Raw genomic sequence first — 14,686 nt, forward strand, 5'->3', positions numbered from 1 at the left:
TTAGGCAAAATGTTAGGGACTGGTAGCCTCAGTCACCACTCACTTTCATTGCATCCTTTTTTCCATATAATAAAAATGAATTGTGTCCGAGACTGAACATCCTACTTAACCGTAATCTTTTTTTGCGTTCCATGGAAGAAGGTCATGCAGCTTTGGAACAACATGACTCACTCTCTACTTCCTCCACATTGTGATGTCACACTGTGGTAGACATTTGCATCTGATCGCCTCCACAAAAACAAATGGATGCCTACTTTACCCACACAGTACCCATGAGCAGTGAGATGGCAAGGAGGGAGCAGGTCAGTTAAGAGCAGAGAGCCAATCATAACAGAGGGCGTTTACTGTCAAGTCTTAAAGGAGAAGCAGCACCAAAACCGAGTGTTTCTGACAGACTGCCAGAATGAGGGTGGAAAATGATCGTGTTTTACAAATATATGACTGTTTTTGTGCAAAAATGTTCTAAACTTTTTTAGACTTAAGCTTTTTTTAGACTTAAACTTAATGTAAAATGTCATGCATGTCATGCATAACAGTTTTCACTGTAAAAACTATTTGTCCACAGTGTACAATAAAACGAATGCGTATTTTTTTACATTACAGTAATGCACACATTTTATGCATTCACACAGCTCTTTGGCTCAGGGGTCAAAAGTCTCATCGGTGTAATGTAAACGCATTCTTGGGTAATAATCCTATCACGTCAAGTGAATAATCAGGTAGGTTGTTAGAAGAAAGGAGGAGAGAAGCAGATCGAGACTTTGACCCCAGAGTGGAGATCCTTGTGCTGTGCTGATCCCACGGCCTCGCACCAGTTGCTGGTGTCCTCTTCGGGTCTTATTCAGCCATGAAGATTAATTTTGCTCCAGTTGATGTGCCTCTGGATAGGAGGCTTCAGACTGCTTCCGTTCTGCAGTGGGTCTTCTGTTTCCTAGGCCTGGGTAAGTGAATGTTCTTGTATTAGTCTTGACCTTATTGTCAAGCCGTCAGGAGTTGCCCTTGAATAAGATCTAATAAAAGCCTTTGTCTCTTGAATATATTACAACAGAGATTATTGCATCCCAAAAGTCTGAACATGCATTTCAGTGGAGAACTGCCTGTAATTTAGTATAACTTTGAAGTTCCTCTGCATAATTATAATTTTAATGCCAAACTACACACAATTTACAGAGATACTCAATATTATCACTTTACAATCATGCATAAAGTGCTGTTGTTTTAAGAAACAAATCAAAGCATTAAAGATATTCTACATTTGGGACTTCAGTTCCATAAGCTGTGCAGTACATGCATGCTAATGTGTAATTGGTCCATTGGCTCTGATGTTTGATATTGCACACAATTTAAAGGCGATAAAAGGCACGCATAAAAGTATAGTAATCACAAAGATAATGCTCACGTTAAATGAATTTTTGTAGTGTGTTGTTGAGGAGAAAACCTCATACAATAGCCTCTATCTTACAAAGACACAATGATGTTTGATCAAGAAACACTAAAAAATAAAAATAAAAATAAAATCAAGCAAATGCATTTTGTCAGTGATTTCTCAAATGTGACTGATAGTGAATGGTTGTGTGGTGCAGGCCTTGATCAAAGGACCAAGACAGGTCAAAGTCTCCAGATAAAAACTCTAACACAGTGTTTCTCTCTGTCTGTGGCATAATTGCAGGGAGTCTGTAGAATAACTATAAAAAATGCATAATATATCTGTAATTTTATGCTATATTAGTATTAGTTGAATTTGATTGTTAGCATTCTGATTAGATTATATGAGACAGGTTCACATAAAAGTAGAATTGACGATATGGCCCAATGATGTTCATGAACAAATTATGGGACAGTTAAGACAGGCTGCATGTTTTGCTGTACAATTGGACAAGTGACCAAAGTTAGTAGTCTTGATTGTATTTGTGAGCTACAAAGATGTGAATAATGTCAATGAGCAAATACTGTGCTGGGGGGATGGGGGTCCTTGTGGATGTTTTAAAATATGGCTGGGATCCAGTAAAAGGTTGAGAACCACTGTTCTAACATGCAAAAGCACGTGTCTACTTCTTGTGTCTTTATGTCTTTATTTATTTTTATTTTTATTTTGTATTTCTATGTCATTTCTCAGCCCCCTGCTGTATTGTATTGTTCTTCTATCTGCTCTTCACCCGTTTCTGGATCATCAGTGTGCTGTATGCCACCTGGTGGTACAACGATTGGGACACACCTTCACAAGGAGGTAGAAAAGTGCCCCTACTATGCCGAATGAGCTTATGGGAGCACATGAGAGATTATTTCCCCATAAAGGTGAGTGGCCAGACAAAAAAAAAAAAAAAAAAAAACACAAGACACACACACACACACACACACACACACACACACACACACACACACACACACACACACACACCATGTTTTTATATCATTGTGGGGACTCTCCATAGACTTCCATGCATTTTATGGATTTTATACAGATCTAACGATAATTTTTATCCCCCAACCCCAACCCCAACCCTACCCCTAAACCTAACCCTCACAGAAACCTTTTTGCATTTTTACATTAAAAAAAAACAAACAAAAAAAAAAAAACATTGTTTAGTATGTTTATAAGCCATTTCCCTCATGGGGACTGCTGGCTGGTCCCCACAAGGTAGGTTTTCTCAGGTTTTACTATCCTTGTGGGGACATTTGGTCATGTGGTATTTTCCCATATCGTTACGGAAATTATTGAGAAAGGCCACATTTGGTTGTAATCCTTACGTAACATAAAAAAATAATACTTCTTTTTCAGAAAGACTGACTTTTATGAGTGGCCAGACCTATTGAAGTATGTATACTGACACTATGGTCAGAGTAATTTTGACATTCATCTGTGGTATCCGCTGTCAGATTTTGTCACCTCCTGCCATTGTACAACCCTGAGAGTTAGGGTTTAATTTGCAGCCTAATTATAAGTTTATCTAAAACAAAGAATGACATTACTGTAACACTGTCATCCAATATCCCCTTGAGACTGTCTTCATTAATTCCTCTATTTTCAGTTATCAATGAACATAATAATGCTTTCACCAAAGGAAACCAACACATTATTTGCTCCAGGGAGAGAAAGCAAAGAAGACCAAACAAAATAATAGGCAAAAAGAATCATATGGTCATCTGATACTGCCACCTACTGTCATACAATTGTTAGAAAAAGAGCACACTGTATCATGCATGACTTTCTATAAAATTTAAAGTTCATGCTGGTGTTTATTATATTTCTTTAGTTTCTTTTAGTTTCTTTGTTTGAAACAGTGTGTGGTCTAAAACATGATCCTTTTTGGAAGACTGTTAAGTAGCATTCTTAAATATAAATTATATTTGAGAAAGTATATTACATTTTCATCTTTTGCGTTCATTCAAGTATTCTATTATTGACTAAAAAACATAGATGTCCTACTTTATCCTGAATTATTAGAATGAAGTGACAGTAAAATTTGTATCTCAGTCAGAATTAAATGTGGTATGATGGTGACATCCATTAATTAATTTGTCATGGATATTACTGGCATTGTGCTTATAACAGAAACATATAACAGGGAAATTCGTGTGTTATAATGTTTGTTACCACAAAAATTAATTGTGACTCGTCCCTCCTTTTTTTAAAAAAAAAGCAAAAATCTGGGTTACAGTGAGGCACTTACAATGGAAGTGAATGGGGGCCAATTTTTGAACATTAAAATACTCACTGTTTAACAATATGCATGTAAACATGATTTTAGTGTGACAAAATCACTGACTAACCTTTTCTGTGTAAAATTATAGCCAATTTTACAACTTCGTTGGGCAAGTCAAAATTAATTTTTGTGGTAATCAACATTATGCCACAAATTGTGTCGATTGAGCTTAACTTGTATTGAACCCGGAATATTCCTTTAAGACAAGCATGACACAGAACACAGCTAAAATATAACTAGGCAAATAATAATTCAAGAAAGTGTTATAAGAATACTTTCTCATGTAAAGCTACCGCTCAATAACGTCAGGAAGATTATTTGATTGAACCTTTTTAAAATTTCTGTTGTATTCCAAAAATGTTGAGTTCACTGATAATCAGTAGAGACAATCTGTATGGTTCCTCTACAAATAACTTCTAAACACACAAACATTGTTTGAATTTCTAGGGACTTTATGTCTTTGAATCAAACTTACCAAAGCTATTTAACCTTGATGTACTTTGTTCTCTCTCCACTCTTGACGGTTTCGAAACACTTGTGGTTTTGTTTGTCTTGACAATGAGTATATTGCCCCAAACTGACACTGATTTGATTACTGTGTGAACAAAATGTTATCGCTCTGAGAGCTAAACCCTTGGTGCAGTAATGTGTCTTATCTGAATGTATCTCTCAAGGGTTGAGGGTTGTCTCTTCACCTTTTGAACAACAGAGAGGGCATGTCCTCAGTAGTCAGCCTGTATTCAGAGTCAGTGAGTAACTGTAAACAATGTGGGGGACTATAAACCCCGGTTCCATACAAGGGTCATGGTCGTGGAAAAAAATAACCTTCCAAATCAAAACAACTCTAATAGTTAATTTATTAATGGGATTGTTGTAGGTTTGGAAAATTGTTCGCAAAAGGCTATCTGTTTGCTTTTTCATTTAAGTAAGTTTTTGTTTCATGTGCTTTGCATGAATCATGAGATCTCAACCATTTGCTTACAATTGCAATTTTGCTTTTTTTTTTTCTAAGAAAATTCCCAATTTGCCAATGCAACATAAAATTTGGGTTTGTCCCAGGCTTTTGAAAGAGACAGTGGACGCAACATATGACTGAATGCGTCATTTGGATTAAAAAGCCCTTGCTATGACTAAACAGAGCATTTGTATTCAGAGTGAAAAATTGATTCAGATGAAACCTTTCTCCAACAACCGGTGCAAATTTTCCCCTTTATATCCTTAAATAACCTTTCATGTAAAAGCAGAGCTCAGTGCCTTTTCAAGCAGCAAAACTCTTGCTCATACCCTTGGATTTCAGAGGGGACATTTTCGCCGTGCCACAAAACATGCTGGGAATTTTTCATTTGATTTAAAAAAAAATTTCTGGGTTATCAAAAACGCACTTCCATAAGAGCCAAAATACTTGCATACCAATAAACAAAGTATCAGATCTTGGAAAACATAACATAAGCATGAATTTAGGATTGCACTACCTCACACAACTTCTCTTACCATCGCTCATTATTATTATTATTTTTATTATTGAAAACATCGTAGCCTATACAGAGGCAACAATATAAATGTATAAATATAAGTCGATTTTGATGGGCTTGCTGAAGGAAAGCTGAGCTAGTGAGCTAGTGTCTATGAAAACATATTTCACACAAATACTGCCTTGTAGCCTACTGTCCCTCCCTTTGCGTTTCTTTTTTCTTTTTAGAGAGCAACTATTTTATTTTTCTTGGAAAAACTGTTTTGGAGATAATTCTAATTTTGGTTCCAAGAACTTGCATTGCGTTGATAATGTTAATCCAGGACTACAATACCTCAAACACCAACCAGAAATCGGTCTGTTTTGGCTGTGGCTGTTCTGTGTTGTTGGTAAATAGTTTTAAAACTCTATTGAACTAATCTACTGTCTAAGACCTATTTTAAGATTTCAGTTTTACAGTTTCCCCACAGTCATAGAAAACCTGGAAATATAAGAGCATTTTGAAATGGTAATTTCCTGGAAATGTCATGGAAATGTCAATAGTGAATATATTTTTATTCTAGTTTTGCTCTGCTCTTAAATGTTTCAATGACTAGATTTGGTACTTTGTGATTGCTTGTGAAGAGTACAAATTTAAATCTCAGGAAGTTTTTTGTGTCTTATTGGAGACATTTGTTTACTTTTGACAATAATAAAATCATAATTGTTTAGATATTTAAATATTAATTCCAAAAACTGGTAAGTGAAATATAAATAACCTCATAAAGGGCTGTATTGCACATGAACAACACATGGTCACTGACATGATCCTGCTCTTTTTTTAGTAATGCAAGGAACTCTTACTCATCAAAATACAAATGAATGCATTCTTGAAGTTATTTAAATTATTGGACCCCTCTGTCTTTTTTAGCTAGTGAAGACAGCAGATCTGGACCCCAGGCAGAACTATGTGCTGGGTTTTCATCCCCATGGTATTCTTGTGGCTGGCGCATTCATTAATTTCTGCACAGAAGCGACTGGCTTCAGTAAACTCTTTCCTGGGCTGAAGAGCAACCTTCTCATGCTGCCTCTCTGGTTCAGAGCCCCATTCTTCAGAGACTATATTATGTGTGCAGGTCAGTAGCTTGCCTGATCATTTAATAAAAGTCCATATTTATTTGACACATCGAAAAAAACATTATTACATTTTTTTTATTTATATAAAAAATGTATTTATTTGGTCATAATTAACATACCCTGATGTAAAGTGCCCCGAAACATGAAAATGTTTTTTCATTTTAAAGGTGAAATTATTATGGTAATTTTCCACAAAGAGAAAAACATAAAACAGTATAATTTAATAATTTAATTTAAGTATAGTTAAATTGTAATTAATATAATTATTATAAAATATAATAATTGTTTTAAATACAATTTCATTATAACTATATTTAATATATATATATATATATATATATGTATGTATAGATATATAGATATATATAATTGTTTGTATGTTCAGCATGTGTAATTGTGAATATATGCCTATCTAAACTTAATAATGTTTTGGCAATGTAAAGCTAAGCTATTGTAAAATGGCTATTCTAATCAGGTTTGTACACCAACTGTTCTAATTTTTATAAATGTGTCCGCTTTGTGTGTGTGTGTGTGTGTATGTGTGTGTGTGTGTGTATGTCAGGCCTGGTTTCATCAGACAAGGAGAGTGCCAAGTATCTGCTCCAGCGAAAAGGGGGTGGGAGCGCTGTGGTCATTGCAGTTGGAGGTGCCCCTGAGGCTTTGGATGCCCGTCCTGGTGACTACACCGTACACTTAGCCAATAAGAAGGGCTTTATTAAACTTGCACTAGAGAATGGGTAAGCAGCTTTTTTCCTGATCAGTTAATATTATAAGAGGTTATCAGGTCAACATATTTATATTTCTATTGTGCCACATTGGGTCATTTCTGAAATACAGGCTTGTGAATTGCAAGTAATAGCACTGAACTGATGAAAGAATTTGTGACCCAAGCTATAGAGTTGGACTGAGAAAAATATTGGGAAATGCCAATAATTTCCAATGTCATAAGAATTTTTTTTAATGTACAATCAAAGTTCAGGAGGGGCATGTTCATTTAATCCGACCAATCACAACGCTAGAGTAAGCATATATAAACTTCTGATTACCTCACTGTTGAGACAATTCTTCCGGCATCCCTCCTCCACCCCAGCTCCACATTTGTCTATTCACTACTAGACTCAAGTAAAGTCCGGGGGCAGGTTCAGAGCTCGGGTGGAGTCTCGATCTTGAGCCCTCCACTGTGGACAGCAAGCCAAATCCATTTACTTTTACCGCTATTCAAGGATTACATTAACATGTGAACTACTGAAACAATTTATAGTATAGTGTATCACACCAGCATTATTTGTAATTATAACACAGCTTTCTGGAATACAGTATTTCCTTCTGATTGGTCAATCGCAGCATTCTGTGGTCAAATACTTTTGTATAATGACCTCTAAACTGTATAGAGTAACTGACCATTGTCCCAGGCAACCGATTTCATACTTTGCTCTGCTAATTTCATATCTCTAATACTGTAATAAAATAATTTCAAATTAAAAATCATTATATTTCATGTCTATTTATTTATTTATTTCGCTTCACAGGGTTTCAGGGTTCTGAATATCCTGTCAGAGTTTGTTTTGCAATAAGGACAAGCTGACTGTACATGATCCCTTTTATATTTTTCTTCTTTTCTGTATGTATTACTGTTATGAGGGAGACCAAATTTTTTGTTTCAAATCTATATTTTTCATTGTCCCTCCAGTGCCCATTTGGTTCCTATATATTCTTTTGGAGAGAACGAGGTATTTGACCAGGTGGAGAATCCTCGTGGCACCTGGCTAAGATCTATCCAAGAGTGCCTACAGAGCATCATGGGTGTTTCTTTGCCCCTTTTCCATGCACGTGGAGTTTTCCAGTACAGTTTTGGCCTAATGCCCTACAGAAAGCCCATCAACACTGTTGGTAAGTTCAATCGCAAGTCAAAGATTAGCAGTATCAGGTCAATGTTAAAGGGTTAGCTCACCCAAAAATGAAAATTCTCTCATCAATTACTCACCCTCATGCCATCTCAGATGTATAAAACTTTCTTTCTTCTGAAGAACACAAACAAAGATTTTTAGAAGAATATCTCAGCTCTGTAGGTCCATACAATGCAAGTGAAAATCAGTGTTAATCAATGTCATCTGAACCAATCCAGTCGGTTTTGGGTGAGAACAGGCCAAAATGTAACAACTTTTTCCACTATAAATCTTGACTGCAGTCTCCTTGGCGATCATGATTTTAAGCGTAATTGAGTTTGAAATCATGATTGTGCATTGTGATTGCACTGGTAAGATGCACAGTGAAAAAGGAGTTATATTTTGGTCTGTTCTCACCCAAAACCAACTGGATAGCTTGAGAAGACATTGATTAAACTACTGGAATCTTATGCATATATCTGCTTTTTGCCGCTTCAAAGGTCTAGCTACAATTCACTTGCACTGAAATTTCCAACAGAGCTTAGATATTCTTCTTAAAATCTTTTTTTTTTTAAATTTTTTTATTCTGCAGCAGAAAGAAAGTCATACACATCTGGGATGGCATGAGGGTGAGTAAATGATAAGATCATTTTTATTTTTGGGTGAACTATGCCTTTAAGTGCAATCAAGGCTGTATTGCAATATTTACACGCTTAAAAATAGATTATTTGCCAATACTGCCCCATAAAAGTGGTAACCTCCAATTGTTAACTTATTTCTATTGGATCTAATCCTTAAAAGTTATGTTTGTGTAACCTTATGTATTCTTGTTAATTCAGTGATATTAATATTTTTGTCTTTTAAAAATAATATTTTTTTGGAAAAAAATTTCCCAGTAAATTCCCATATTTCACAACACATTACTATAAATAATCTAGCAAAATACAAAAAAATCACTTACTTTTAAAAATAATAACCATATAGTTACTAGTCATAAAAACAGTACCCAAAACCTCCCCACCTCTGTCAACTGGTTTTCATAGCCATTTACAGGTAAATATTTTAATGTAGCAATGCACACGCCTTATCTGTAACCACTTTTAGCCTACTGTAGCCGGTCCAAAAAGCCACATGGTTCAAGCATGGTATTTGCTTTTTACCAATCCTGGAGAAATATCAGACCTTCATATCAGCAAACGTGAGGTGAATTGTTTGCAATACCTCTCAGATTGGAGGCTGCCAATGACAAGATATCAGAGATACTGGGTAGTGCCCAATGAATACACAGATGGCAGATGATTTGCATCAAAACCTCTTATTGCCCTTAGCTTTTTAGAAAGCAAATTTCATCAATGGTTTTATATGTGATGCTAATTTCTGAATGTATTCTGTTTAGGTAATTACCTATCATTTGAAGTGTTTTGCCTTTGTCTGCCTTTTTCAAGTGGGTCGGCCAATCAAGGTAGAGAAAAACGAGAAACCCACAACAGAGGATTTGAACACTCTTCACCAGCTCTATATGGATGAACTCACTCGCCTCTTCGAGGAACACAAAGGAAATTATGGAGTACCTGAAGACTCTCACTTGGTGTACCTCTGAGCTGACAGCATCACTCAAGCAACTCTGAGAGTGTGTGAAAACATGTTTGTATGTGTGTGTTTGTGTGTGTGTGTGTGTGTGTGTGTGTGTGCGCGCGTGCATGTGTGTGCATGCGAGTGTGTGCATGTATGTGTGTGTGTGTGTGAAAGAGAGAGAAAGAGACAGATAGAGAATGTGTGTAAGTACATTTTGGGCCCTATTTTAAGAACACTAGCGCTAAGCGCAGCACTTTGCTTGAAGTCATACGTACAAAGACAATGGACATAGCCATAACGTTTTGGTATTTTCGTGAAAGCATGCCCTATGTCTAGGCACAAGTGGGTTCGGTAAAATTGTGCTCGCAAAGCGCTAAAGGGCTGGGTTAAATGCAATTTAATTCTAAGGTTCTTCTCCGGTTATTGCACCATCTTCTTCCTATTATGTAGTCCATTCCCTGTCAAGCACCAGCGATATAAACAAAGTAAGCACATTCATAAGAAGCTGGTAGTTTAAATGGACTGTATGCAATGAAATAGAAGTAAATAAATATGGACTTACATACTTTAAAGCATACCTGGAACTAACCTGGTAGGCTAATACAATTGTTGAATGTCAGGCATATTTCTGACAGTGACACGCTCCTTTTGTACGAATGGAAAATGTGGTTCTTGTCAAAGATTTGGATGTAGGCTCTTTAAATTATAGAGAAATGTAAGTATTATGTAAGTATTATTATTCATATTGATCAAGATACACAAACATCATGGATAGTATTACTGTAACAGCGATTGCATTAGCATTCTAGGTTAGGCTATGGATCGAGGAATCGGTTTGTTTGTTTGTTTGTTTGTTGCAGGCACTTTACTTTTAAATTACCCTCTCCAACTTAAAAATCACTCTACAACAACAGGTGGAAAATTACTAACACAAATTAGATCATAAATACAATTGTAAATATAAACTCAAAAATAATAAAAATAACTGAAGAATAAACCATGACCTCTAGAAGGTTGAACACAATTCTCATAAAATGTAGTTTCATAAAATGGCTACAACAGTCATTGTCAAGGACATAATTTGATGTTCCACTATACTTTCATAGTTTGTACATGAACTTTATTGCTACCTGCTGGTGGAATCTTCAAACTGCAATTGCAGGAACTGATTTTAGACATTGAGCTGAAATCAGACCTGCTTTTGATACTTCTCAAGCCCAAAGTATACTTCGGTACAGGACGTGTGATGCAAATCAGAGTGCTTGAGCACTGAAAGCATGCAGCCAGATTTTTCTAACCACGTGTTTTTGAACGCGCAAAATGCGCATGCACCTAGAATTATTTGCACAAAATTGTGGATCCACAAGGTGGCAATACTCACACTTCAGCCGTTGCTATCATGAAGATACGCTAGAAGAAGACATAATCGCCGGTAAATAACAGGAGACGAAGATAAAGCCAACAACAATAGATGTGCACGTCTAGAACACTTGTGTTAGGAGGTCAGGAGATAACTGCATTTGTATAACTCAAGTCTGAAGGACTATAAAGACATCTTTATGGGTCTAAACTCCTGAGAAATAGTCCGGTGTCTCATACAGTCATAGCACGCATGCGCCAACCGCCTCAGTATGCGCGCATAGTCAGATGGAGTATACTCTGACCGGCTCGCATTTTGACAGTACTCAGACGCTAAGCATTCACATCAAAATCAAAGTATACTTTGGCTTTGGCTTTAGCGCAATGACCTATTTCTCAGGAAAATAGCAAATTGCATTTTGCGCCACTTTATTAACATACAATACACCCACAGTTTGCGTGCATCCACCCACAGATAGCGTAAACACTCCCACCCATGCCCACTTACGCTTTGCACTGGCACGAAAAGACGTAGTGCACGGATATTGCGTGTAGTGCTGCGCTTAGCCCGGCTATGAAAATAGAGCCCTTTGTCTTTTTGTAATGTTAATGCTGACCATTCCCTCATAAATGAAACTTTACAGTAAAATCCTTTGTTTGGATGAGATCTTGATTGTAATTTATTGCAGATCTTCTTTACACATGTGCTATAGTTTCTACTGTATATGTTTTAACAGACCTCAGAACTCTGAATAAATTGACTACTAATTAATAGTTTACTACTAATCTTGGCCTGTCTGATTGATTTAGGATTGGAATACAGAGTCACTGAAGTTTCTTAATTTAATCCCAAAAGATGGTTGCATCACTCAGGAGGATTTGTGTTGTGTAAAAGTTATTACAACATTAAGTAAAACAGAGTTAAGATGGAACTCATTCATCTGATGGTGTAAAAACTGAATGACAGACATTTTTTTCTGATGCCAGCTAGATTTTAGAACGCTGTTTTCAAAAGGATTGAGTCATGCCAGAGAGGACAAATTTCTTCATAACCACGCAATGGCTACAGGCTGCCCACACGCAATGGCTACAGGCTGCCCAGATGTTCACAAAGGTCAAATTAGGCTGGGACTGTTTCACTTTGACAGAAAGACATGTCGAGAGAGTGGACAAGGGGCAAACATCACAAAGTGGGGGAAGGAGACCAGCATTGCACAATGGCTGTAAAAGGAAAAGTTCAACAAAGAATGCAAATTCAGTCATCTTTTACTCACTTTCATGTCCTTACAAACCTGTATGGCTCTCCTTTTCCTGTGGAACCCAAAAAGGAGAAAATTAGCAGAATGTTCACTGTACTCTCGTCTATTCATTGAAAGTGGATGAGGGTGGGGGTTGTCAAGCTCCCAAAAGGATAAAAGATTTTCAGTGAATAAAAACTTAAATTTCTGCCTGTCCCTCATACAAAGCTCCATACAGTATGAGCTCAGAAAACTTGGAATATACTTTAGTGCACAAGTCATATGGACTTCTCTTATGATACTTTATTGGTGCCCTTTTGTCCTTTTTGGAGCTTGACAGGCTCAGTTCCCATATACTTTCATTGTATAGGAAAGGGCAGGCTGAACATTTTACTCAACATCTGCTTCTTTATTCCTTTAAAATCTGGAAGACATAAATCATTACACTGGTCTTTTGTTGTGTCACACATTCAATAAAGTACAGATATGAAATGTGTGAGAATAAAGACTCTTCAGTGACTGAATAAAATAGAATCTGATATGCGAATGGTGAATAGATGGAAGGTGAGGGCTGTTTCACTAACCTGGGAGCTTAAGGTCTTGGATCAGCACACAAGGTGGCAGGTTGGACACACATTGAGTAATATGACTCATGCCCTGTGATTACACCCTGAGGGTCAATTTAAAGGCCCAGGGCATTGGACAAAAGTTTTATGGAGGATCCACCTCCTTTCCTTGGCCTAAGGAGTAGGTTGTACCATAGTTCCTAACTGGTGCATTGTGACTCAAAAATGGGTCACAGATCCAAATGTATACGCTGGAAAAATGAAAACCATGTGCTTTATGAGGTAACTTCTAAATTAACTGGTTTTGTTTAGGTCAAAATATTATTTAACAGCCCTGAATCAACCTGACTCCATTAGGTTAAGCCAAACAAAACAATGTTTAGGGGTTTATGTCAAGTAGAAATAGCTCCTTAAGCTGAAAATTTACACAAGGTTTATTTCTATTTCTTCTGCTCCCTCAAACTTACTTCAAATTACTTCTCTGTCTGCTCGTATGAATATAACACATCATAAGAAAGTGTTTCACTGCTGTTCAAATGCACTTTGGATCGCACCATTTATATGTATAAATGTTTTCCATCTGAAAGGACTAAATATTAAATGAAACAAATGACAATAAAATGTAAAGTAATCTCTTCAGTAACCTAAATACTTTTTGAATGTAACTGTATTCTAAATACCAATGATTTAAACTGTAACTGTAGTGAAATACAGTTACATTTATTTTGTATTTTAAATACATAATCCCGTTACATGTATTCCGTTACTCCCCAACCCTGGATACCAGTACACCATTATTTTTAAAATGAATAATAATAATAATAATAATAATAATAATAATAATAATAATAATTTATTATGATGTCTAAGCTTGATCAAAGTTTTGACATGATAAAATCTGATAGTAACATTATTTATTAAATATGTAGAACAAAGAATCAAAGTACAAGTAGACCAAATGTTTGGTACATTCTTTATCATTGCAACAACACCTTATATCTATACACTTGACACCAGTGGGATAAAACATGGAATGTGTGGATGATTATTGTATTTCAAGGAACAAAAACAAAATATACACACTAGTACAGTTCTGTTATTTCCACTGTTGATAAAAGATAAAAAAGAAGAAAAACAATATTACAAAAACACACCATTTCTTTAATTCTGCTATCTTTGTTTGACTTTAGGATTATGATTTGAGACAGATAATTATGTTGCATTATGAGAATTCAATCAGTGTGAACCAATTAATGCCAATAAACAGGGATTTGTCTAATACAGAACAAGGTTTAATTGCCAGCTGATCTCAGCCAAATGAACTTTTGATATCGATACTCTACAAATTACAAATTAAATGAGTTTGTGCAATACTGTCTAGACTGAAATAATTTCCTCATCCCAGTTTAATGATTGGCACTCAATACCCAGTTAAAAAAATCAGCAGCAGCTTTTACCTGCAGTGATTATTAAAAATATATATATTAGTGAGAAATAAAGAATAGAATTCTCATTAAAATTCCAAAGTATGAAAATATTTAAAAAATTTAAAACATATTCATATTTATTTTTGTGTCCTTTTCAGGTTAATCAGAACACTGGAGATGTTAAAATGGTGTATGTATTAATGGTGACCCTTAAGCAACTGCAGACCGGACAGACAGTGATAAAGGGAGGGTAGTCTCTCTGCCGTCTGAGTGGTGAACAAGCCTGGCAAGAGGAACTGGGCAGTGAAGGTCACTGGCTGTAGCAATACTTTGGCCTTGATATT

General features: G+C 36.0%; 1 protein-coding gene across 1 annotated transcript; it reads left to right on the forward strand.

Annotated features, from left to right (window-relative positions):
- Positions 1-640: 640 nt before the first annotated feature.
- On the forward strand, positions 641-11,840 carry LOC127432913 (2-acylglycerol O-acyltransferase 2-A-like). The gene is made up of 6 exons (XM_051684436.1): positions 641-941; positions 2,117-2,295; positions 6,086-6,290; positions 6,854-7,028; positions 7,982-8,181; positions 9,623-11,840. Exons 1-6 carry the CDS (start codon positions 848-850, stop codon positions 9,775-9,777), a joined length of 1,008 nt encoding a protein of 335 aa, XP_051540396.1. The 5' UTR covers positions 641-847; the 3' UTR covers positions 9,778-11,840.
- Positions 11,841-14,686: the final 2,846 nt, after the last annotated feature.

This window comes from Myxocyprinus asiaticus, chromosome 42, assembly GCF_019703515.2.
Source record: "Myxocyprinus asiaticus isolate MX2 ecotype Aquarium Trade chromosome 42, UBuf_Myxa_2, whole genome shotgun sequence".
NCBI classification, from domain to species: domain Eukaryota; kingdom Metazoa; phylum Chordata; class Actinopteri; order Cypriniformes; family Catostomidae; genus Myxocyprinus; species Myxocyprinus asiaticus.